At 37.2% G+C, this 27,100-nt stretch overlaps 3 protein-coding genes and 1 long non-coding RNA gene across 4 annotated transcripts; 3 read left to right on the top strand and 1 right to left on the bottom strand.

Annotated features, from left to right (window-relative positions):
• Positions 1 to 1,240: 1,240 nt before the first annotated feature.
• Positions 1,241 to 7,236, top strand: LOC119992625 (ABC transporter B family member 19-like). The gene is made up of 10 exons (XM_038839415.1): positions 1,241 to 1,806; positions 1,906 to 1,960; positions 2,074 to 2,249; positions 2,529 to 2,729; positions 2,908 to 3,167; positions 3,261 to 3,577; positions 3,674 to 3,897; positions 4,002 to 4,821; positions 4,921 to 5,162; positions 5,823 to 7,236. Exons 1-10 carry the CDS (start codon positions 1,558 to 1,560, stop codon positions 7,029 to 7,031), a joined length of 3,753 nt encoding a protein of 1,250 aa, XP_038695343.1. The 5' UTR covers positions 1,241 to 1,557; the 3' UTR covers positions 7,032 to 7,236.
• Positions 7,237 to 13,257: 6,021 nt separating this feature from the next.
• LOC119993772 (transcription factor PRE5-like) lies at positions 13,258 to 14,519 on the top strand. The gene is made up of 2 exons (XM_038840996.1): positions 13,258 to 13,590; positions 14,111 to 14,519. Exons 1-2 carry the CDS (start codon positions 13,468 to 13,470, stop codon positions 14,261 to 14,263), a joined length of 276 nt encoding a protein of 91 aa, XP_038696924.1. The 5' UTR covers positions 13,258 to 13,467; the 3' UTR covers positions 14,264 to 14,519.
• Positions 14,520 to 16,437: 1,918 nt separating this feature from the next.
• LOC119992972 lies at positions 16,438 to 19,355 on the top strand. The gene is made up of 2 exons (XR_005466465.1): positions 16,438 to 16,633; positions 18,947 to 19,355. It is a non-coding gene; the product is annotated as an uncharacterized LOC119992972 (long non-coding RNA).
• A 2,232-nt stretch (positions 19,356 to 21,587) lies between these two features.
• Positions 21,588 to 23,863, bottom strand: LOC119993722 (uncharacterized protein At3g28850-like). The gene has a single exon (XM_038840942.1). It carries the CDS (start codon positions 23,259 to 23,261, stop codon positions 21,921 to 21,923), a length of 1,341 nt encoding a protein of 446 aa, XP_038696870.1. The 5' UTR covers positions 23,262 to 23,863; the 3' UTR covers positions 21,588 to 21,920.
• Positions 23,864 to 27,100: the final 3,237 nt, after the last annotated feature.

The raw sequence follows: 27,100 nt of genomic DNA, 5'->3' as shown, positions 1-27,100 counted from the left end.
GAAATTAATTCCAAATCACATGATTTGTTGATAGTAAGTTGCTAAATACCTTGTATGCCTCAAAAGTAATCATTTTCTAAGTGTTAATCAAACAATAATGACAAAAAAGAGAGAACAATATCACTCTTGTTATAGAGCAGTCATTTCCATGGCTGCCACTGCATTTAACTATAGCGGCATAGAATAGTAACTGGAGACTGTGCCGTGTCTCTCAAAGATTCGACAGACATTTTTGTGCACAAATAGCAAAGTTGGGTGTTATGTTATGGCATTAATTCACTTTCATACAAAAAGTTGGGTGTTATTATTTTCAATTTTAATGTAAAGATAGAAAGAATAAGGACGGCAATTACACATGTAGTGTAAGGGATGAGCTTGGTTTTGACCTAACGTATCATTAGGGATGGAGTCAAGATTTTAGATAAAGGGGGACAAAAAATATTACAGGGGTTCGAGGACAACGCTCTTGAAATTTTTTTAAGACTATTTACAGAAAATTGTAACTGAAAATGTTCGTTTTGAAGTCATTGTAAAAATATGAAGAGTTAACACTAGTTGAAAATGTTTGTTTTGAAGGCACAATTGAGATTTAAGATCTACAGATAACGGGAGTCTGGAGAGGTGGAGAGGTGAGAGAGAGTAAAGAGAAATTATTTAATACATTTACATAATTATTCAAATCACTACCACAAATTTAGCCTTGGTGTTGGCACCATTAGATTCTAAATGCCTTAAGATGATGAGATTTAAAGAGGAACATGGGATGTATATGGTATTTCTTGAGAAATTAAGGGTGTAGCTGAAAATAAGAGCATATATAAGGTATTTTTTGAGAATGTAAGGGGGGCAACATATGATGTCAAAAGAGTGAACTTGTGTCATTCTTGATTACTTTAAAAAAATATTTTTATTTATTAAAAAGAAGAAAAGAAAAGGTGTGTGTTTCTATAAAACGCACAAAATCTCACCCAAAAAAAGTGCAAAACCCATTAAATTCACGTTTGAGAGCATCATTATGAATGACAGACCAATAAAGTATTGCCACTAAAATAATTTTTCTAAGAAAACATACTTGATTAATTGTATAATTTGGAATAATTAACAAAGTGTAAAACTTAATTAAGAAACTAAAATTTGTGCTAACCAACCAGCATAGAAAATTAGACTGGTACACCGGAGCTAGACAGACCTTCCACTATAAAATCAACACACATCCTTTTCCAACTTCATTTCTTCACCTCCTTTGACCACTGTTCTAACAACACATGCGCGCTCTCACTCACTCACTTTCTGTCTCTTTCTCTCGAGATACAGAGTCCCTGGTTTTTGAGCTCATAACCATAAACGACAATTTGAGTTATTGAAGACCCACAACGAGAGAGAGAGAAAAAAAGAGAGTACCCAGGTCTTCCATTAACTCCATTGAACCAAAGCTTAGATCTTTTTCTTCAATGGCAGCAAACCCAGAAGCAGAACATTAGGATTTTTAGTGAAACACGCCCCAGTAATTTTTCCATTAAGTCCGTTGAAGAAGTTGTGTTTGGGGTTGGGGGTGTAATGGCGGAGACTCCAGAGGTCAAAGATTCAATACCTGAGGCAGAGAAGCAAAAAGAGCAGAGCTTGCCATTCTTTCAGCTGTTCTCATTTGCAGACAAATATGACTGGCTACTTATGACTTGTGGCACCGTGGGAGCTATTATTCATGGTTCTGCAATGCCAGTGTTTTTCTTGCTATTTGGGCAAATGGTTACTGGGTTTGGAAATAACCAATCTGATTTGCAAAAGCTGACCAGTGAAGTTTTGAAGGTTTGGATCACTTACATCTTATCACATTTGCATTCTCAAATCTAACCCAGATCTAAGATCTATTGTTTTCTTATTCCTTTTGTGTCGTCCTTGATGCAGTACGCTGTATATTTCGTGTATCTTGGTCTGGTGGTCTGTTTGACAGCCTATGCAGGTGAGCAGTTGATTCTTGTCTATGCTATTCTTCTCTAAGTTTATTTATATCCATTGTTCTTATCTGAATTTGCAAAAGCTGAAGCTTTTTGGTCCATTTTTTCCCTTAACCAGAAACTGCATGCTGGATGTACAGTGGAGAGAGGCAAGTGAGCACTCTAAGAAAAAAGTACTTGGAGGCAGTGTTGAAACAGGACGTGGGGTTCTTTGACACTGATGCAAGAACTGGTGATATTGTTTTTAGTGTCTCAACGGACACACTTCTTGTCCAAGATGCCATTAGCGAAAAGGTTCCCTTCTTTTCCTTAATTTAATATTTATGGAGTCAAAATAGATGCTACTGGTGTTTTGACTTGATAATGCTCATCTGGGTTGTTGGTGCTCATTTATTTCAAAGGTCACATAGATAATTAGTTCTTTGGTTTATGACTGCACATGCTTCCAGATCTGAATTACATGGGTTATGAGTCTGTGATTTTGGTTGGTTGTAGCTTGATTTTAATTTTCTTACCTCACTAACTATTTACTTATTCTTGTTTTTTTTTTTTTGAAAATTGTGGGTAATCTAGGTGGGTAACTTCATACACTATTTGTCAACTTTTTTGGCGGGGCTGGTGGTTGGTTTTGTAGCAGCTTGGAGGTTGGCACTGCTTAGTGTGGCAGTGATACCAGGAATTGCATTTGCTGGGGGCTTGTATGCCTATACCATTACAGGCCTCACCGCCAAAAGTCGAGAATCATACAGTTTTGCTGGTATGATTGCCGAGCAGGTGAGCTTCATTTGTCTAACAATTGCACTGAGTTTTTGATTAATGCTTTGTTAAATTGCTGTACACTTCTTTTTGTAGCCTCATATGTTCCATATTGTTGTTGATTAGTTTCTTTTCTATCAAACAAATGGCTTTGAAGGACAATAAGGCAATTTGATTATGTTTACTTGATGCTTAGGCAATGGCGCAAATTCGAACAGTTTACTCATATGTAGGAGAGAGCAAGTCCTTCAATGCCTATTCAAATGCAATTCAAAATACTCTCAAGCTTGGTTACAAGGCTGGGATGGCCAAAGGCCTTGGGCTAGGATGTACCTTTGGAATTGCCTCCATGTCTTGGGCTCTTGTTTTCTGGTATGCTGGTGTTTTCATCAGAAATGGACAGACTGATGGAGGGAAGGCTTTCACAGCTGTTTTTTCCGCCATTGTTGGCGGCATGTAAGATCTTTGAGCTAAAATGATACGTCTTTAGTCCTTCACGTCAATAAACTTGTGCTTGTCCTATAATTTCATGGTTGATACTTGTTACAGGAGCTTAGGTCAGTCAATTTCAAATCTTGGAGCATTCAGCAAAGGCAAGGCAGCTGGGTACAAGTTGATGGAAATTATTAAGCAAAAGCCCTCTATAATTCAAGACCATTCCGATGGAAAGTGCTTGCCGGAGGTTCAAGGCAATATAGAGTTCAAGAATGTGACATTCAGTTACCCATCAAGGCCTGATGTTATGATCTTTAGAGACTTTTCTATCTTTTTCCCAGCCGGAAAGACTTTTGCGGTTGTTGGTAGTAGTGGGTCAGGAAAAAGCACTGTCGTGTCTCTAATGGAGAGGTTTTATGATCCTAATCAGGGTAACTTAGAAATCTTCTATGTTGTTCCATGTCCAAAACTGAGTTTATGGCCGTTCATGATTGGTTGGATTAACATTGCCACATTGTCTTGAGCAGGGCAGGTTTTGTTGGATAATGTGGACATTAAGACACTGGAGTTGAAGTGGTTACGCGATCAGATTGGCCTGGTGAATCAGGAACCAGCACTCTTTGCCACAACCATACTTGAGAACATACTCTATGGGAAGCCTGATGCAACGATGGCCGAAGTAGAGGCTGCTACTTCTGCAGCAAATGCTCACAGCTTCATCACATTGCTCCCTGATGGATACAACACTCAGGTTGATCTATATAGGCCAATCAGTCCAAATTTGAATTTCATTTACACAATTATAAAGCATGTTATGAACATTGTTATGGAATTTACATTTCAATCTAAATTCAGGTGGGTGAGCGAGGAGTGCAACTCTCTGGTGGTCAGAAACAGAGAATTGCAATTGCTAGAGCAATGTTGAAAAATCCAAAGATCCTCCTCCTCGACGAAGCCACCAGTGCACTTGATGCAGGTTCCGAAAGTATCGTTCAAGAAGCATTAGACCGTCTAATGGTCGGGAGAACAACCGTAGTCGTTGCTCATCGGCTCTCAACCATTAGAAATGTTGACACAATTGTAGTCATACAGCAGGGGCAGGTAGTTGAGACAGGAAACCATGAAGAACTTGTTGCTAAAGCAGGAGCCTATGCTTCATTGATCAGATTCCAAGAAATGGTCGGTAACCGAGACTTAGCAAACCCATCAACACGACGCACACGCTCATCACGCCTTAGCCACTCCCTATCGACAAAGTCTCTAAGTCTACGTTCAGGCAGCTTAAGAAACTTGAGCTACTCATACAGTACTGGTGCTGATGGAAGGATTGAAATGGTATCAACTGCTGAAACAGACAGGAATACTCGAGCACCGGATGGCTATTTTTTCCGCCTTCTTAAGCTAAATGCTCCCGAATGGCCTTATTCGATAATGGGTGCCATTGGTTCTGTACTGTCTGGTTTTATTGGCCCAACTTTCGCCTTTGTGATGAGCAACATGATTGAAGTCTTCTACTACAGAAATCCCGCCGTCATGGAAAGGAAAGTTAAGGAATTTGTTTTCATTTACATTGGAGTTGGCATTTATGCTGTTGTTGCATATTTGATTCAGCATTACTTCTTCAGTATCATGGGAGAAAACCTCACCACAAGAGTCAGAAGAATGATGCTTGCAGGTACATAACTGCACATTGTGGATTCATCACATAATTGTGTATTGGGTGTTGGTTTTTTCTTTGATGCTTATGGGGGTTACTTCCTTTTTTTCTTGTCAGCAATATTAAGGAACGAAGTCGGATGGTTCGATGAGGAGGAGCACAACTCAAGTTTGGTTGCGGCTAAATTAGCAAATGATGCCGCTGATGTGAAATCTGCAATACCAGATAGGATATCTGTGATTTTGCAAAACATTACCTCCCTTATCACTGCATTCATGATAGGTTTTGTTGTGGAGTGGAGGGTCTCTATTATAATCCTAGCTACCTTCCCCCTTCTAGTTCTTGCCAACTTTTCCCAGGTAAGACCCATACCCTTTATTTAATACTGTTTTCTTTGCTTGTCTGTTTTCTATGAGCCAGTCAGAGTTTTTAACTTGTTCATTACCGTCCACTATTTTTTTTATGATTTTCTCTTGGGACTTTCATCGAACACTGACACTACACCATTTCTGCGTCAGTCGAGAAAAACTCAAAATTAAAGGCCATTTGTTTGTTTCTCTTCTTCTTGGTATTTGAGTAAACTTTGTTTTATTTACCATACAAAACAAGATGCCACCGGCATGCGAGAGTTTCAAGAGATTCTTTTGGCCCGTGATCGCATTATTTATGACACATTTGGCAGTCAACAGTGCCATGGCAGGACAATGGGAGAGAGGGTTCAAATGGGTACTCTGTAACTACTTACTCTGCACATGGTGATTGTTTCACCCACCAAAAAGAAGCTAACTTTAACGTGATTTTTAGGCAGTAATGGTGAACCAAGCATAAAATTTGAACTCTGCTAATTGGGTATTACTGCTTCACTGACCAAATGAAAGAGCAATGAATTGTAGGAAACCCATAAAGAAATGTTGACCAAATTGAGTGGCGCAAAAGTAACTGCTGCTTGGAATTAACTTTGATGGGTGTAAATTATTTAAGTTTCTGAGTTTGATTCTGTTAAATTCTGTGTTGCACAGCAACTTTCGATGAAGGGTTTTGCTGGAGACACTGCAAAGGCTCATGCCAAGTGTAGCATGATTGCTGGCGAGGGAGTGAGCAACATCAGGACTGTTGCAGCCTTTAATGCCCAAGACAAGATCCTCTCCCTGTTCTGTAATGAGCTTCGTGTCCCATTGCGTCGTAGTCTTCGACGAAGCCAAATAGCTGGCATTCTTTTTGGCCTCTCACAATTTTCTTTGAATGCGTCTGAAGCTCTCATTCTATGGTGGGGTGTACACCTAGTAAGGCAAGGCGTCACAACATTCGCAAAAGTTCTCAAGGTTTTCATTGTCTTGGTTATTACAGCTAATTCAGTGGCCGAAACTGTTAGTATTGCTCCTGAGATTATTAGAGGTGGAGAGGCTGTTGGTTCTGTGTTATCAATTTTAGACCGTTCGACCAAGATTGACCCTGATGATCCTGAGGCTGAGGTTGTTGAATCCGTACGTGGGGAAATTGAACTTAGGCATGTTGATTTTGCATATCCTTCACGGCCTGATGTTATGGTGTTCAAGGATTTCAATCTTAGAATCCGAGCTGGACAAAGCCAAGCACTTGTTGGAGCAAGTGGGTCTGGAAAGAGTTCCGTGATTGCTTTGATTGAGAGGTTCTATGATCCAACTGCCGGAAAAGTCATGATCGATGGAAAAGACATTCGCCGATTGAACTTGAAGTCACTTAGGCGTAAAATTGGGTTAGTGCAACAGGAACCTGCATTGTTTGCAGCTAGCATATTTGACAACATTGCCTATGGAAAAGACGGTGCAACCGAAGCAGAAGTCGAAGAAGCTGCACGAGCGGCCAACGTTCATGGGTTTGTGAGTGCATTGCCTGATGGCTACAAGACCCCAGTTGGTGAAAGAGGGGTTCAGCTCTCTGGTGGTCAAAAACAAAGAATTGCTATAGCCAGGGCAATTCTCAAGGACCCAGCAATACTATTACTTGATGAGGCCACAAGTGCACTTGATGCTGAGTCTGAGTGTGTGCTACAAGAAGCATTGGAGAGGCTAATGAGGGGTCGAACCACCGTCCTCGTTGCCCATCGTTTATCAACCATAAGAGGAGCAGATTGCATTGGAGTTGTTCAAGATGGGCGCATCGTTGAGCAAGGCAGTCACTCTGACTTAGTCAGCCGACCGGATGGAGCTTATTCTAGACTCTTGCAGTTACAGCATCATCAGATATGAGAAGGTTTTGATTGAAGCAACATGGCATTGTTTGTTACTTATGTTGGGTCTCCTTTAACCTTTTAAGTTTCCATTTTCAATGATAGTTGTAGATATGGTTTTTTTTTGAAGAATGTTATCTTAAGAACCACTTCCCCATCTCTCAAGGGTAGTAAGTGTTTAAATTATCAATATCTGAGCTTTATAATGCCTTGTGTTGTCTATCTGTTTGGTTGCTTCATTGGTGATATTTTATAGTATTAGAAAGGCAAATCCTAGAAACAAACAACCTTTCCAGGCTTGAAAGCCTTCTGTTCTGTGTTGCTTTTAGCATTGCATGTGATTGTCAAGGTGTGATCTTTTGGGCTAAAGATAAGAGTCATAGAGGCATCAGATAGCTCAAGACCCACATCAATAATAGGGCAGTTAAAGGAGAACAAAAAAGGCTAGCAGATCTCATTTGGGGCATATGGTAGGAATTATTGCAAAGCATGATATGGTGTGAATATTTATTTAGATATAAAGCTTTAAGCATGTGGTTTCCAAAGTGAGAATCACAAGCCACCATGTGCACATTGTTAATCTTCTTAGTGCAGACTGCAGCTTTACATTTACCTTGAAAAGTGAAAAGAAATAAAGCAACCATTTGGCGTGGTGATAGCATAGTTGATTATTTCTCTAAATTTAAGGGTAAACATTGTCCGAGTTCGAGAATTCGAACAAACCAATTAAGATATTTCTTTGTAGAATCTTGGTTCTGTGGGCATGTCCCACTTTCGAGCCTCGATCTGCATGGGTTTCGGCCCAATCTTACTTGTCGTCAATGCGATACAGACTGTTATGGCGACCGAATATTTATACCTATTCAGCTGTTCGAAAGGTATGTTAAGCTGGTTGGTTTACCTCGTTAAAAAAATGGTAGGGGAAAAACAGAAGCAGAGTAGTGGGGTTTCTGAAGTTCTGATGAAGTTGAGCAGATGAAATGAAGACTCCACAAAAGGATGGGTCCATGTATATATATATTGATTTATCAAAATATCATGTCACTCACCAGTACTGGTCCAATCTCTCTTACAAGCACCTGCACTTTGTCTGCTATTATTAGGTACTAATCCTTCAATTGTCTTGATCAAGCCATAACCATTTTGGCATTTTCAGTGACAAAATACCCTTACGTGCTCTGATATGTCACTTTGTTATGGTAAAGAGAAGTAAAAATGTTTTCACTGGAATTTACTTGTAGAATGTGAATATAATCTAGGTGAAAATTTACTTCACCAGATATGGAAAATGGACAGTTCACATCGTTGAAAGGACAAGCAATAATAATGGAAAACCAATTCAGTGTGGTGGTTGGTTGTAGTACTCCTGATAGATTCTTGAGGCTGAGGGGGTCATGTTGTTCTGTGTCCTCTGGAGAGGACTTTGCCTGTCAGTGTATTGTCTCTGTTCTTGATAGTTAGTAGGGAGCCTGCACCATCTGTTCTTGCTGACCCAGTGGGGTTGAGTGGCTATTATAAGGCATTGATGGCTCAGCTGGTTATCCGCTTCGGCCGAAATCGTTGGGTTCTTATGTTTCGATCCCCATTGCTATCTATCCTCGTTTGATTTTACGGTGAGTCTCGACCCAACTTATTTATCTGCAGATTGCGTAAATGGGCTATTCAGCCGAGTTTAGACCCAACTTAGATGTTCAAAATGAAGAAATCAGGTCCGGTGGTATCGTTTTTAGTTAAAAAAATCAATGGCTCAGCTCCAATGCTATATTCAATCACAACAAACAATGTTCAACGTTGCTTGTCATAATCTGTTGTGGTTTGGGCCACTGGAAGGACTCATGTATGCTTGATTAAAAACTTGAATAAAGTATGCATTTTTCAAATATAAGAACCAAATGTTCAAACTTGAATCAGGGCCGTGTGATGCAGTGAATTCTTGACGGCAATGGATCAGGCCTTGAGTTCTCAATGGGCCGTCCAGCCCAACTCTGGTAACTAACTTTGTCATTCCCACCAGAGTTGATGTTTGGGCCTGAGTCACTTTACAATAGAGAATTAGGGACGGTCTGCAATGCATCGAGCTAATAAAACCTTTTAAGACATTATTAGAAAGTGGGGTTTTGGACTTGGAGCCCAATTATCCAATCAGTAACAGAAGTACGTTGAAACCCAGTAAGCAGCAAAGTACATGGCCCATTATTGAAAAAGCCCAAGTACTTCGAAATACAATTGAGATATTTGTTTTTCATTGAAATCGAACATTTGACACACATATGCTTAACCCAACCGATTCTCAACCGAACCACCTCTCGTTGGTAAAAAGCCCAGGTACTTGAGACCCTGGTCTGCATTTTTTTACATGATTGAAACTAATTATATTGCATTGATCATTATGGACCGTCCCACATTGTTTTTACCTTGATAAAAGGTAAAATTAGACTTTATAGCAAATCAAGCCAATGACATCCAAAATTGTCTTTGGTCTTCGTTGATTTATCAAGCGATAGGATTGACGGCAAATGATGTCATCGATACAGCTGAGGATGACCTACACTGGAGAACAAGTGAGCTGGAAGGGGCCCCGAGGGTCTGCTTGGGGACCTCCCCGATACTCAAGTTAATAAACTATAAACTGGGCATTATTCGGTGCTCAAAACTCTTTATCTTTAGTAACAAGTAAAGTGCAAGGTTCTGAATCGTTTTATATGAGTTTGATGAGTTCTAGTGTTGCTAAAAGAAGATCTATCTCCCTAATCTTAGGTGAATCCTTTTAAACTCTTGATTTTTTACGTTTGGTCACCAGAGGTTACCGAGGGGCGATGCTCGGTATTATAAAGACCGAGAAGCTCTCTCCCTAACTACTGTGACCTAAACAAACTCTTTGGATGCCTTCTCTTCTGTTAGGATTTTCGACTCTATCTTGGACGGTGACTGACTGAGGAGACTTCTCGGCTGACGAAGGAGCAGGAGTTGTTGATGACCATTGTCCTCGTGAAATGCATAGCTTCTCCTTTTCAATGTAAGAACTTCTAGCTTTGTTTTAGAACAAAATAATGAAAAGCCCACTTCACCAACCGAAAAAGTAGTCTTGACTTCAAGGCCATGCTTCATACTTTCTCCATCCCCGAATAAAATTCAGACAAAAGCTTCTTCCCCATACATGCTTGATTTATTGGGTGTTATTATTGTTTGGACTCAAATGCCATAAGGTCGGTGTTGCAGTTAACATTGACGTTTGACTCTCTTATGGCCTTTTTCTCTCTTTTTATTTGGATGATAACCTATTTGTGAATCTCTCTGAGATCAAATCGGATTAACTCGGAAAATCTTGAATTCGATTCCCAAGGAGAATAATATTCTTATGGTCACGAGTTGAATTTTGGTCCAACATAATCTGTCGTCATATTGAAAATTTTTAAGTCGGGTCGTCACCCGGTCATACCAGATGTCCAAAAGATAAGTTTGTATGGTATATATGGTTGTATGTTTTTGAAAAAAATAGATATATAGAAATTAATTATGTGGTCAGCCGTCAAGATCATGACTCCTTTTTTTTTTTGTATGGGTCAAGTTCATGGTCTCCATTGTTAGTTAAAGTGTATGGTCTGAAATCTATGATTACAGAGAACCCCATTTATATGATAGTGAAAAGCAATTTATGTTACGTTGATAGAGATCTCTATATGTGTGTGTGTGTATATATATATGCATTTACTCTGTAAACAAAGTAGCTAGCTAGGTGTGTGCATATGCTAAGACAAGCGTTTATGACATGTCGGATGCTTAATACACAATTAGTGTCTTAATTAACATGTCGGATGCTTAAGACACAATTAGTGTCTTAATTAAACAAGAATAAAACAAATCAAAGCAAGGATGACATTGTCGGAGGACCTGTAATCACCTCCAAGATTATATTTCACATATAGACACAACAACCTAATCAAATTGGGTCTAAATTATACATGACAGAAAAACATTAGCCTAAAATTATATATATTAATAATATGTCAAATTATGCTGATTAATTTGTCTAATATTAGAAATTAAGCAACTAAGATTAGGTGTCCATTTTGGGTCTAAAAGTTGTCTCGTACATGCAATTTAAAAGGATTTGGGGACCTACGGTGCAAGTGCCCCATGCTAACAACCGGTGTACCAAAATATTTTTATAAATTTTGAAAAAATAATAGATAGATGGATTTTAACATTGTTAATATAATCATTTTTTTTTCTTAAAAACAATTAAAATCATCAAAAAGTTAGTAACAAAGATGAGCAGTCGGATAATATTTTTTATTTTCTGTAATTTTTAAGATAAATTTAAGATCTAATGGTTAAAATAACTTTTATCCTACCCCAATTGAATTTAAAATGTGGGGTTTTCAATTTAGTTAACGAAAAAAAAAAGGACATGTATATGTATCTTTCAAGTGGGGGGGACAATCTAGAAGACATGAATAAGGAATGAGTCTCAAATGTATAAGGTGAAAGAAAATGTTGGATGGCGATTTTGTCTCACAAAAACATATATAGCTATTGATTTTGACGCTAGGATCGAGCCTTAATAATTTTCAATAATTGTCATCTCAATTAAGACCACATATATAATATATGGTCTTAATTGATAGGCCATATATACATAGACTACCAAGGAAAAAACTTTAGCCATTAAATGTTGAAGGTATATTTTTTACTCAAGGTATTAGCCTTGAAGGCAAGATGATAAATCTAGCTAGGAAAAATCATCCGTTTAAATCCCTACTCATTCTCACACCAGTTTTCTTGAGCCTGATAATTATCTGGTGCATGTGAGAGAGAGGACTATACCTAATGAAATTGTGTTAGAAATTTTCGAGATATAATATTTGACCACAACAACAAAGCTAAATAATTTTCAATATATCTTGGAAGGTAAATAATAAAGGCACAAAATAATAATGGAATTCTAGTGATCTAGAACTTTGTACTATATTGACCAAAGTTGGTTTTTGAAATTAACTACGTAGCAAGTATAGAAACATCGAGGAAGGGGGTGGGTCGTCAATATTATTGTAGTTACACGTGACACTTCTTGACAAAAGTATGAGAATTATTATTATATTATATAGTTTCATATTACAAATTTACATTATTAATTAATTTTATGTACTAGATCTTGCAAAAGACACGAGCCACTTGTCATGTCGTGTAAGCTAGGGAAAATGCATGTGACTTCAACATTTGACCAATCAATTTATTACTCAATAACAACTTGCACGTAGTTATGTCCATGGTACAAGGAATTTTTTTTAATTAATATTAGTAATTAAAATACTTACAATTTTAAAACAATTTAGAGGTGAGAGACCGAGTTGGTTGGAGATGAATTGTAGACACAAAACATAAAAATCGACGTATCTTCTTTTTTTTACAAAGAAAATCCTCGTGTGATCCCACATATACATGCTACCTAAGCCTGCTCCGAAACCAAATTGATGTTGTTCGAATTATAATTCAAAAGATTAGTCTATTAATTAGAGTAGTTAACCATTTATAGATATATCGAGCATTTTACCGCATTCAACTTAAACGATGTGAGACGAAAAGAAGATTAGACTAGTCGATTTTAACTAGAGGACCTTATGCATCATTACTGTAAAGAAAAATAAATCTACTTCTCTTAGTGTCCAATGAGAGAGATTGAACCCACGTCTCTTTTTTGAAAGAAGAAGACATGTCATGAAATCAACGAGTTAGTTACAGCAATAGCATTACAAACATTAGGAACTAATTGTCCTAAAAACATAACTGAAGCACTGGAGTTCATTCCTAAATGCGCCAGAGAATCGGCTAATTGATTGTTGATCCCATACAAAGTCCATAAGCTCCAAAACATACAGATACGGTAAAAATAAAAGTGACTATTGTGATTGTGCATGAAATTGAGTGGGGGTGGGGGGGGGGGGTCCTAGGGTGTGACTGGAGAGGGGATTTTCGGTGTCCTATGATCACATGGAGTTGTACATTGAGACATACAACATGAAGGCCCACTTGTCTCTTAAGCCCACTTGAGATCAAACCCCAACTTGGAAACACACAAACACACTGAAATGTAGTAGGAATGAAGTCTTCTCTCTCTCTCTAAGAACCAAAACCATATTAGGCCACTGCTTTCTCCAATGCACTTGTCTACTTCACATCCAACATCACTGTATATGTTATTGTACCTTCTTTTTCTCTCTTCTCTCTCTCCCCTATTCTCTTTGTGGTCCTTCACTAGTGAATCTCTCTCTATATAACTCTCTTATCACTTTCTCCAATTCTTCATCTCTCCCCCCTCTTCCCTCTTCATTTAACACACTACTAGTTTACCCTCTCTTCTCCCTTCCTCTTATATTTCACAATTCATTGCTCTCAAAACGAACTAGCTAGTTTAAGAGAGAGAGAGAGAGATACATAAAGCCAAGCCATTGAGAATGTCTAGCAGAAGATCAAGGCAGTCGTCTGGGGCTTCAAGGATCACTGATGATCAGATCATTGAACTTGTTTCCAAGTTAAGGCAACTCCTCCCTGAGATTCAACAAAGGCGCTCTGATAAGGTACACATATATATACATATTTTCTCAATCTCTTTCATAGTTTCATATCATTTGCTTTTGATGTGCATGGTAGGGTTGCGGTAGACTGACAGTCAGGTAGCATGGTGTAGACAAGAAATTATGTAGAGACATTATAATTAACATGGTGTAGGAAGCATGTTGCAGACGAGGGCCCCTGCAGTAGAAAACATTGCAGTTCTAATCACAAACGTTCACTAAAGTCAAAAATTTTTGTAAACTACACATTGATAAATAGATTGAACATCTGTGATTAAAAATGAAGTGACTTCTCTTCTGTAGGGGTCTTGAACTGTGCAGGTTAAGTGCTAAGTTTGAAAATTGACCCGGAAATCGTGGCGCATTTTTTCATATATGTGTGCGTCTTAAATTAAAAATCTCTCATTGACCTTAAAAGTCTTAGAATTAGTTGGACCATATATATATATATATATATATATATATATATATGTTTGTGTATAGTTGAAGAGAAGATGAGTTAAAATATGTATGTGTAATGTAGGTATCAGCTTCAAAGGTGTTGCAGGAGACCTGCAACTATATAAGGAACTTGCACAGGGAGGTCGATGACTTAAGCGAGCGATTGTCGCAGCTTTTGGCAACAATTGATGCGGATAGTCCTGAAGCTGCCATTATCAGGGGTTTAATTATGTAATAATTAATTAATTAATTAAAGTACTTAAATTTTGTATTATTAGTTAACTAGCTTACCTAGCTAGTAATATTTCTCCTTATTTTTTCATGTGACTTGTTAGTTAATTGGGTTTTGGTCACTATATAGACCAAACTAAGTGTTAGAGTAATTAATGTAATTAATTAAGTTAATTTGCTTGTGCTGGCAAAGGCTCTTGTTATTATTTATTTAGATGTAATTTTAGTTTTTGATAATAATAAAAATATGAACTTGATGTGAAAATAGATGTGGGACTTAATTAATTAATTAATTAATTAATTAATAGTGTCAAAATCAGAAAATATGTTGACTTGGGAAGATTTGTGGGTAAGTAGGGATCAATGGCATAATGCCAGCATGAAAAGCCTCTCAATCATCATTAGATAGTGATTTGATTGAATATTAAAAACACTATTAGCCAGTCAATAAATAAATAAAGCACACCCTCATTTTTATTTAATTATTAATTACTAATAATTTCATAAATGTAATCTCCTAATCTCAATCTTGTTTTGGTGAATATTAAATAGGCAGATAATAATGCGGACATATCAAGAAAGGAAAAGGAAAACACAAATCAAACCAACGTTTGATATAATGAACACAAGAATCCATCCGAAACTTGAGATAAACTCTCTAAGGTTTTCTGATATATTGATAGAATGAAAAGATAGTGACATCTGGGGTCGGCTACAACCGTATTATGATAAAAATACGAAAATGTAAAATCATAAAAACACCCCTAAAACAGAAAACAATAGATTTGAGGCTCTAAACGATGGAATTTCAAGAAACTGGGGTGGCGCCAAGGGCCAAGACACTTGGTTCGGTTCAAAACTCCATTTCGCTTTAGTCGATCAAAGTTCATCGAAAATGGACCGTTTGTAAATTTTTCAGTTGTACAGCCACACCCTCAAAAATGATTTCTACTAACTGGTAAAAGTGATAATTACTTACAACTTTCTATTTCTATCAAATCAACTCCAAAACACACCAAATTTGGTTTAAACCAACTCAAAATCATCTCCTATATCAGATAATTAGTTAAAATTCACAAAATTAATGACACACTGAATTTGATTAATATATATATAATCTACGCATCCACAAAATGGAAAAGATTCTTGAGTTAATGAAAATGTTAAAAATTTGTGTTTATATGCAATTAAAATCAAACACTTTTGTACCAAGATGAACATGACATTGTCCTTGAAAGATTAATAATGGTGGCAATAATGTGTTTCTTTTTTCACATGGGGAGTGTGGGATAATTGTAATTATAAATCTTGAACTTGACTGATCATAACTAGGTAGCCCACTTAGCTAGAGTGTTGTACAAATTTACTCTAGTTTTAAAGGGACAATTCATATATTATACAAAAATACAATCAACTAAATTGAACATATCTCTAAGTGCAAAACTATTATGGTTTAATGGAAATATGTATATGTATATGTAAAAAAAAAAAAACCCTAATTAAGAGTAAGTTACCTTGTAAAGAAATTACATGCAAACACATTTAACTTTGTTGTTATGGCATAGTTTCTTAAAATCAATTCACCTAAGCCCTATCTATTTGAATGACATCAAGCAACCTATCTCTTTTTTTTATCAGAAAATAACATATCATTGAAATCGAGTAAGAGAAAGGCTTATGAACAACTAAAGGAGGAATATAAGTAGGAAATTCTTCTAACAGAAAAATATATTAAAAATTTTTAACAACTTATTTAAAGTCATTAACAATAAAAGAAAATGAAATTAAAAATTGAAGAAAATTATTTTGAAAGCAAGTGTCTCCATCATATTCATTTGGAAATCACTCCAAGACAAAAACAAAAACCCAAATCTAATAACATGTATAAAAATTAAAAAGTCTCTCAACCAACCTATAGATGTATAAACCCTATGTTTTTGTAAATTTTATAGGCCTATTTGTCGTCTTCTCATTTTTGGATCTCAAGGAATCATACTAATTCTGTTGTATGGCATAAACGTCCCTAAATTGTAATAATTTTAAAAAAATATATAAAATAAATTTAAATTCAAATATTTATATTTAAATTTAACAGATTCACTTAAAACGAAGTCGTTTGGGTTGCCCTTGTTTGGCACGTGCGGAAGGTAGAAAACAGTTACTAGTGGTTCAATCCGAAACTAGATTCCCCGCAAACCCGTATTCACATACCCCGCGAACGGAGTCCATTACGTGAATCGTCGACGCTCCAACTGACGAGTTGACTCGTCAGGAAGGCTCGTGTTCAACGTCCAGCTCATCTTCTTGCATTCTTCTTCTCTCAGTCTCTCTTTACGCAGCTTGTAGTGCTTAATCTTGATCCAGAATAGAACAGGTACGTATGGCAATTTTATATTGCATAAACCCCTCAATAAATTTGTGCTTCTCGTCATGAATCAGTTGTTGCTTAGTTGCTTAAGCAATTAGAGAGTGTTTATCGGAAACACAATCTCAAATTTACTTTACCGATGAATGAATTTATGTATGTGGATATGTACCAGTTCTTTCATGTTATTTTTGCTTCCCAATTGAAAATTTCGAAACTATGAAAATTAGGGATCTTTTTAGGTTTCGTCACTGTAATTTCTGGGTTAAAGTTGAATCCTTTTATGTTAATTGTTTCTGGGTTTGAACGTTTTGACTTGAATTAACCCTCACGGGCGATGGCCCCAATACCCATATCTCAGCATGTGAGGGTTGTTGGGGAGTGTTTAAGATTGTTGAACACTAGGGCCATCATTGTGTCATCAAATACATAGCTGTATTATGAGGATTTGGATTTGAAGGCTTTGTGTTAATATTAAGTTAGCATGTACCACAAATTTACTGGCTGTAATTTGGTTATTATCAACAATGTGAAGGTTTGATGTGAGGGAGGGAGGAGAGGGACCAGTAATTATTGACCTCAGGATAATCACATGTAATAGAGCTCAAGGTGGTACTGTGTATTATCTCTTTCTCACATTTTTCATTTGAGGATGTTTGGGACTTCTTTGCTCACTCTGTGGCTCTGTGCAATTAATCATGTAGAAATCATCATGTCGTATTCATTAACTCCAACTCGAAGAGTACTATGTAATGTGAATTATACTAAAAATTCTCTGCGGTGCAGTGGGCTTATAATCGTATTTTGACTTATTGTCATTTGTTAACTGGTCATCAGATTAGTCAAAATTTCAAATGTAATATTTGCTTTATCTGAATTGTTGATCAAACCTTATATTTTCTCACTTGTGGGTTTTTATAATACATTTAATTCCTCTAAGTAGTATTTTTGAATTAATCAAGGTGCCAATGGATTCAAGTATCATCATCTTCTTTCCTCATCGCTTCTGTGCATATCCTTGATGCCATATTCTTCTCAGTGTTTGAAGCTCAACTTTGGGGGCACAATTTTCTTAGTGTCCTTTAGGTTGTAACTCAATCTTCTTGATAAAGTTTACCATGAGTAATCAAGAAAAAAAGGGTCTTCTTCTGTAAATAAGAGGGCTTTTACAGTGCCTTCCATTTCATGTCTTCCTCTCTGCATATGTACATGGACTCCCTCAATTTTTCTAAACAGGAACATTACCCACATTCATTTTTTTTCCACGTCTCATGCTCGTCCATTGTTTTTAATTTGTTTCATTTCTCTTGAAATTATGGACTCTAGCATTACAAGCAAGCAGTTTAATTTTTTTCCTTTTTTCTTCGATCGAGTAAGTCACACACACACACACACACATATATATATGTATGTTTGTACACATTAATTCCTATATTCTTAATTTGTACAATTATATGACAGTCTACATGTGTATATATTTTGAAGGAATAGAATGGACTTGAAAATCATCTCTCTTAAACTTTGAGAAGTGATTATTGACGAATTTATTGTGAATGAGCTGCTTGCAAGTCAAAAGTTCACTGGTATTAGTCAAGAACAGATCAAGCGAATCTGCTTGTACTGCATATGTGACATTTAGAGATGCTTATGCGCTAGAAATTTCCATCTTGCTCGGTGCAAGTTTATTTTTCATGCTCCTGAAAGATGTTTCAGTGCTTTTTATTGTGATGGAAAATGCTTTTATCTTGTCTGTGATATTTCCCGTATGATTCCTTGATTTTCTTTCAACTTTGTGAAATGGCGTTTTGTTTGAAACCAATTATTATTAGAATTCCCATGTAGCTTATCGCTGCCGTCATGCATTAATTTATCTAATGTCTACAATTTGTGCTTTCCATTCATTATTACTTTATCTTGAAGAATTTAATTAGCTTTTGAGGGAATTCAACGATTATCAATTGCCTCTAGAGTCACATTTAATGGTTATCTATAACCTAATAAAATGCAAATCAAAATGAAGATACAGGGATTATTATTTCAGCTTAGTAGTTCACAATATTTTAACTTTTTTTTATCTCCCTACAACAAGTTCTCTCCAGAGGCGGCCCTGTGATGTCTGCTTGAACTTTAAAAATGTTGTCGATACAAATATGAAAATTTAGATCTCAAAATGAGAATTTCTTCTGCTTGCTATTGAACTTCCTCCTAATTGAATGATCCAAGTGCTAACAAATGAAGATCCAACTGTTCATATCCTGGCCTGAAGCTCTGATGTTTTGGTATATAGCATTTTTGTTTCTCATTTTTCACTTGATATCTCAGGGAGCTACAATTGCGGATCAACGTGTATGCGTAACACATTGGGGGGAACATATTGGAGAATATGATCCTTGGAATGGACGTGCGGAGAATTTTGAAGGCAATACTAGTTCAACGGTGTTCTTTGGGTTTCAGATGTTTTGATTCGTGCAGCCAAAGTTGCAGCTGATATGGAAACCCGCGGTAAGGAATAGGTGAAAATTTTCAGTCTACCTGAACAACACCAGTGTATGTGTTCTGCTGTTTTTTGTGTAGAATAATTGGTCTTCTGTTGAATAGTGTTGCAACTTAAATGATGATCCGCAGTGTTGCATTCTGTGGACTCTGAATGCTTAAATGTTTAGTACGTTTTGTCAAGAATTGTAATCACATATCGGATTGGCATAACCCAATCGAGTGACATATAAACAAAGTCCTATCATCTATCACACAACAAACAACCGAGTGACATATAAACAAAGTCGTAACACCTGTCACACAACAAATGCATTTTCTAGGTCTAAGTACTACGGAAATAGTCTATGAGAACAAATCTATGCAGGCCCGTGGCCTAAAGCGGACAATATTTATCAATGTGTTCTGGATAAGTTTTGTGGACCGCAGAACTAACATAGGTGGTGTCTGGTGATGTGTTGCATTTAGGGGGTTGGCTTGCTTGAAAATGCCTAGTTGTATTGTCCAAATGTCAACTAATATATACTTTTATTAATCCCAACTTCAAAAAATACATATATATTTTTCTTCATCTTTAACCGACCAGCTGCTTCCAACCAGGCTTTTAATGGCTGCCTTTACAACCCATCAACTTCGTGATGTGCATAACATGTTACCTGTCTGAGTGATCCATACATCAAATCCATTATGTCTTGAAACTTGTGAAAAGAACTAACTGGATACAATTGGAAGAACATAATAGCAAATTTATCCCCAATTCACTTTATGCTTCCAGTTGCTTCTATACATTCAGCATTAACAATTGAATTTCTGACTCAATAATTGTAGCATAATACAACTCACAATCCAGCAATGTAGATCCACCAAAAGTGTCAATCCTCAGCCACTGGAACTTGTTTGTTTCAGCATCTATGGATGGTAAAGTAAATAATACTTGTGTACAAAGTTTCTACAATGGACAGAGTTGGGGACATATAAGATGTACACATACTTTAACCCCACATAATATGTGGAGAGATTGTTTCCATGCATTGAACTCGTGACCTCTAGATTGTACCCCTACAACTCTATCACTGGGAACCACTTAAGTGATAGCCTAGTCGGTGAATCTCTATGGGATGACCAAATCATATGGACTTAGGAGGTCTTGAGATTGATTCTCAATAAGAGCAATACCCTTGTGGTCCCACATTGGGTTTTGGCTCAACTTACTTTGTTGTTAGGTAAGAAACTTCTGTGTGCTCGGGCATGACGGCCCGAGTGTAGGCTCATATCAAATGTTCAAAGAGTAAACTTGTATGGTGTCATTCTCGATTATCAAAAAAAAGAAACACTCTTAGCATTGTGTTACATATTCGCTTGTCTAATTCAAAGCTATTTGTTCACTACTGATAAATCTTTAGCACACTATAATTGCACTCTGCCTGTAACCAACCCAAAAATGAGTGTGATTGATCATTGATTAGATGTCAATTGGCATTTACTGATTTACCCTGTTTTAGTCTTCTGCTTCAAAAACCCATTTCTGCATAAATGCAATGAGAAGTGTATAAATAAAACATTGGAAGAGCAGGTATGGAACATTGACTAGTTGTTTTATTTTTGTTCCCTTGTCCGCAAATGCATATTAGAATCTCACATATAATGTTGTTGTTGATGCTATGCGCCACCCTACAGTGATGTTTCTGGTTCAATGATAGATTTTCTTAGTATAATGTATGCAACTATATGTATATAAAATGTGCCTTTTTTTTTTCATTATTTTAGGGTTGATATGTAGCTTTCAGAGGAACCAGTCTTGCAATGCAGACTTTGGGGTTTCAGATGCCCATGCCCTTCGTTGAAACTTAGAAATCCATGACCACTTCCTTGACTTGTTTATACGCCAGTCCAAATGAAAGACAGTGGACTGACCTTTTCCCCATATTTGCCGTTGTTGACCCTAATACATTCCCATCTAACTTGCTTTTCTACTTCGATTTTAAATTTATTAGCGTGGAATTAGTCGGTCGGAGACATTGTTCTGAACCACTATCTAGAACAAATAAAATAAGAGAATTGTGTTTAGAGTTTAGGGTTTGAGCCGGAGAATTGTGTAAGTCAAGAAACCTAATTTCTCAATGAAAATGATAACGATCCCAATAGTTGATATCCAAGTTATCCAATTGTTGAGTTAACCACAAACAAGATTCAAGGGAATTCGTGGGCTCCACATGATGCATATGAAATACTGTGCGTACAATTCAGTAGATGAGATAACTGGGACAAATACACTAGCTGCAGTTGGGATAATTGTGATATTTTAGTAACTAAGTTGTTGGGATCCCTATCATAACTAATTGTGAATTTAGGGTTGAAATGGTCATTTGATGGAACTAGTGAGTAGTGTCTCCCTGTGATGCACTGTCTGTCATGGTATTGATCAATGGAATAATGTTGCATTGGTGTCTGCAAATTTGAGGCAAGAGCATGAAGTAATGGAATCCCCTTGATTCAATTATTTCAGTGGAAAATCATACATAGAGGCACTATTGGAAGTTGGATTTCAATCTAAGATTACAAAATGTATGATTTCCAAGGTGGAAATGCACTTTTACATCTTACATTCTTAATATATGCTTTGAATGATACAATCGGAAAAATGCATCTAAGTTTCTTTAACCAAGAAACCCAGGAAGAATGCTAATGGCTTTCTGAGTCCCGCTTCATTAACATAGATACCAGAACTCCTCACTGTACACCAAACAACTCACAAAGAAAACCCAGAAAGAACAAAGTGTGTGTTTTATAGAAACTGAGAAATTTAGTAGCAGCAGATGGGGCAGCGTATAAGTCCGTTCTCGTTACAATCAGGGCAACGATGAAACCCGAATTCGCCCTCATCACTTACTTCTTCTTCTTCTTCCTCGTCGTCTTCTTCATCACTTGCATAGTAAATCTTGCAACTCCCTGAACATGTCTCACAAGGCACAAACCTTACATCCCCACATGCCTCACAAGCTCCGTTAGCACCTCCACCACCGTCATCCACCATTTCACACCCTTCAACAACCTTCTCTAGCTCCCCTTCCTCGTGCATTCTTCGAATTTCTTCAGCTCCACCAATGTACTTTCTCCCCACAAACACTCTTGGCAATGCACCTGCACTAAACCCATCTCCTAATAGTTCCCTCAGCTCCTCCTTGAACCCCGAATGCATCGATACATCTCGCTCATCAACTCGAACTCCAAGGCCTTTTAGGATCACCCTCACATGGCAACAATCCTCATACGTCCTACGAACCCCTCTTAGGCTCGTAAAATATACAATCACCTTCTCCTTCTCCTTTGCGCATTTATAATCCATAATCACCCCATTTACCTTCTTTGCATCACAATTCATATCAAATGACATGCCATCGAGGGGCAAAGCCGGTTGTTTTTCAACATCAGAAGGCTTAATGTAAAATGGGTGAGCAGGATTAAGCTCTTGTAGCGATTTCCTAAACTCAGATATCACTTCCGGATCAAATTCTTGAACTAGAGTGCCTGATTTTGAAACTTCATCAGACAGTTGAACCCAAACAGGCTTCACTGATGCCGTGCCATTTACTTGTTGAAATCTCGAATTGGGGCTATCTAATTGAGCAGTATTTGGATCATGTGCGACATTGAAAGAGAAACTCCTGAAGTGATTAGGCGATCGGAATGGACTTTTGTCTTCAAGACCCTCCATTAGCTCCCATGTATTGATAGTCTCTGGTTCTCCAGGTGGAGTCATGATCGGTGTCTTTGGAATCACTTTTGGGATTTTCTCTTGGATCATATCGGACCAAGTCTTGGCCTCAATTAGACCCATTGAGAAGTCCTTCTTCTCTTCCTCTTTATCATCATCCACAACAATCTTAATCACCTCGCCATTGCAATTACCGTTCATCGGAGAACCACCACCGCTGGCGATGATTTTGGTATCAACATGACTGTTTTGATTGGATTGATCGAGCTTGAGAGACCCGAGAGTGGTGGAGGTAAGCGCCACAATATGATAGCTATCCCCTTTCTTCTCCGGTGGGTGGTGGACATTCATCGAATAGCTTCTGGGCACCGGCGAGTACGGGCTCTGGCAGTGCCTGCATCGTTTTTGCTTCGAATTGGCGCAACCCATTAAACCAAAACGAAGAAAACCCAACAGAAGGCCAAAAAACAATCGTAAACGAAGAAATACACAATCAAAATCAAGTCTTTAAACGGGAAAACAACAATATCCTATAACAACAGTCGTGGGTATATGAGCTGGATTTCTGGGTAGAAGTGGGTTTTCGGTTGATATTGGATGACAAAAGAAGCCACAATTTGAGGAAATTCACATCATTAAATAAATGGGGTTCGTTCAATTTGCGAAGCTTCTCTTTGTTTTTTATGTAACGACAGCTGAGAAACAGAGAAAAGAATTGGGAAAAAAAACGCGTAAAATAATGTTGGAGACCATTGAAAACGGTTTGTCAATTAAGGGGGTTTAAATGGAATTAGATATCAATGAAGAGCCTCTCAATGCATCAGCAGTTGAATGCAGGACACAAATACAAGGAAAATGAGATAACAAACATGGAGGATTTGATTTCAATTTCAAATGCTGAAAATGGTGGTGTGGTGGTGGTGATGATAATGGATTTGAATTTCAAGGTTCAAGAGGCTAATCGCCTAATCCCAAAGACTCTTCTCTCTCTACCTCTAGAAATTCAAAAGAGTGAGAGAGAAGTGGGATTGGATTAAAAATGGGAACCTTTTTTTGAATATATAATAAGGAAAGGCGGACAAAGAAAGGAAATTTTGAGAGGGAATAAGGGGCTGTTTGGTATGTTTGTTACTTAATGGAGAGAGTCCATGGTGTGAACTGCGGGATTTATTGCTCGACTGTTTCCAATTCTTTTGTAGATTAGTGTGTACACACAAACGCGTAGTTGAGTGACTTTTCTTTATTAGAAGAAGTGGTGGCTTGTGGGACCCTCTCTTTTGAGGGTGACATGTTCTTCATCGTGGCATCCACGGCCACAAATGATGGGAGTGCATGGGAGCCTTCTATTACGGATTTGAAAATTCCGAAATTTTTTAAAATTTACAATTCATATTTAATGATGAATAAAAAATGAAATAAATTTTAAAAATTAAAAAATAAAAATATGATGTTATTTGTTATGTGGCACATCTCACAGACTATTATATTATAAATTGCCGAATCCCCATATACTTGTACTATCAGTAAAAGTAATGGGTGAATATTTTAAGTCGGTAACCTAAAATTGGAAATTGTTACATAATGATTAAAAGAAATCATATAATTATGATTTAGCTTTTTGTAGAAAAACTATGCAATTCATTTTTACAGCAAAGAAAACATGTGGATCCGAGCATGGGGATTGGCTAAGCTAATTATAACATGTGCACGTATGGAATATTACCCACAATCACGTGATGGCACGTGGACGATCATCTTCTTTAGAGTTTGTGATTACCTCTTTTAACATGTAGAGTGGCTTCAACCGGACATGGGAGCCCTTCAGGTGTCGGACCCTTTTAACATTTTACCTCGGCATGATCAAGAGTACTGATCGAAAGCTGTTGTCTTGTACTCTTGTCTCGTACAAATCTAACGAAACTGAACTATATGGGCCTGGACTCTGTTGTTGAGGAATGGTAGGCTGCTCGCTGACAATGACTCAATGACGATGATGACGTCTTGGGCTTTCCGAACAGCGTCTTTAGGCCCAATGTTAAGGGAAGGCCAGCCTTCAATCTAGGCCCAAACGGTAACAAAGAATAACATGGATCCTCCTAAGCTTCCAATGAAGGCATGTGAGTAAGCTTTGTTGTAGGCCAGTGTGATACACTTGACACAGGAAGAGTAGTGAAATCAACTTATGATTTCTGCTTCAAAGCCCCCACTCATCCTCCCGTAATATATATATATATTTTCATTAAAGACCTTTTCTAGTACTTCCATTAGAAAGCTATGTAGGATGCCCAAGGAGCATGTGCCACTATGTTTTGTTAGATGGGTATATCCCAATTTTGCCTTTATTTCTCAAATCAACTATTCCTTCTTGAAGCTAGCTTTTTAATTAGGGCTTGGCTTCCTTTTTATTTCCACCTAAAAAAAGAAGTATATTTTAGGGTTAGGAATTCATATATATCTTCTCCTCATATATAGAGATTTTTCAGTATGGGTGGTTTGTTGAGTCCAAAACACAAAGTAGAAGGGTTTATTTAGTTAGAACAATTGTATAAGGTCCTGTTTCAACTTTTTTTAAAAGTATAAAGGTTTTTTCAATACTTATCCCTAAAATAAAATACAGGCATTAAGATCATTTATTGGATTTCCGTGAAGCCATGCTAAGATCCTGATTCAGTGACAGTGGATATATATATATATATATATATATATATATATATATATATATATATATCTTTGCAAAATAACAAAAATTATACAACCATTGCCAGACTCATTTGTAGTGCAAGGTCAACAAGAAGATGAATGTTTATAAAACACGTACTAGACATCTACAGCTTTTTCTGTACTATTTTTCTCCGGCTAAAGTATCATTTATATCCTCAAGCTATCCATATTTTTTCGATTCTATCCTTAAACTATGAACTCAGCTATTTATATCCTTAAACTTTCAATCTTTTTTTCGTTTCTGTCCTGAGTCACACTTCTGATGAGAATCCCGTCGGATTTTGTTGATGTGGCATTCAAACTCTGTCAAACTAACTGTACATGTGGCATGATACAAGTAAAAAAAAATATTTTTGATTATTTTTAATCAACTTTTTACACGTCAAATGAAATTAAAAAAAATCTCCAATTTTTATCTCAAGTTCTCTACTGTTCCTCTTCTTCGTTTACTCCAAACCCCGACTTCCATCTTTCACAAGGACTTTCCACCAATCAGAACACCAGCTAACCACGAATCTGGACAAACAACCCAATAGACGAACCTGAACCAGAGAACACGACGCCTGAGCTGACACAAGCGTCACAAATCCAACAAACAAAAATCCACATCTGCCAACAATCAACAAAAACCCACATCTGCCAAGCACAACAACCTGAACACACCATTAGAAGAACTCAGAGAACACAGATCCAAGAACCTCATAGAAGACACCAAGAACCTCAAACCCAACCTGACAAACCCATTAAGGGAGCGAAAGGAATCCCTAATCCACAAGCCGAAAGAGGCAAGGAAAACATTGACCCGGATCAAACAGAGGAATAGACCGAGAACAAACCCATGAGCCAATAAGGGAGCACAGTTCCTGGATCCACAACACTGCTTCCAGCGGGCCAAAGATAGAGCAGAAGAGGATGCCACCGAACCAAACTGAGATCTCAAATTTGATTTTCTTTAATCAGTTTTTGATTTTCTTTTTGAATTTGTTTTCAAGTAGATTTGATTTTTTTTGACACATCATCATGCCTATATGTACAATTTCTCGGAGTTTGAAGCCATGTCAGCAAAATTTGGTGAAAATCCCATCGGAAGTGTACCTCAAGACAGAAATGGAAAAAAGATTGAAAGTTCAAGATAGAAATAACTGAATTCATAGTTTAAGGATAGAATCAAAAAAACATGAATAGTTCGAGGATATAAATGATAGTTTAGCCTTTTTTCTCCGTATTCTGGAAGATCATGTTGCCATTTGCCAAGTTTCCTTATCCCACATGTTCTGTTCAGTCATATTAATGGCAAATTCATCCTTAATTTCTCATACAGATTCTTTTTGGTAACCAATAATTTATCATTTGATATCCGATATAGGTCCGATGACTCGTGCTCAAAACCGAGTATATGACCACTGTGTATTGCTACCTCATTTACACATTATTCTGTTATACTACTGTACACTTCTTAAATATACTGCAAGAACTAAAGTTCAATTACCAATGTCAATGTTTTTGCTGCCATATACTGCAGTGTTTTCCTCGATTGTTTAAACAAC

The sequence above is a fragment of the Tripterygium wilfordii genome, chromosome 23 (genome assembly GCF_013401445.1).
Source record: "Tripterygium wilfordii isolate XIE 37 chromosome 23, ASM1340144v1, whole genome shotgun sequence".
In the NCBI taxonomy this organism is placed as follows: Eukaryota; Viridiplantae; Streptophyta; class Magnoliopsida; order Celastrales; family Celastraceae; genus Tripterygium; species Tripterygium wilfordii.
The sequence above is the reverse complement of the archived record's forward strand: the minus strand, read 5'-3'. Positions and strand labels throughout refer to the sequence as shown.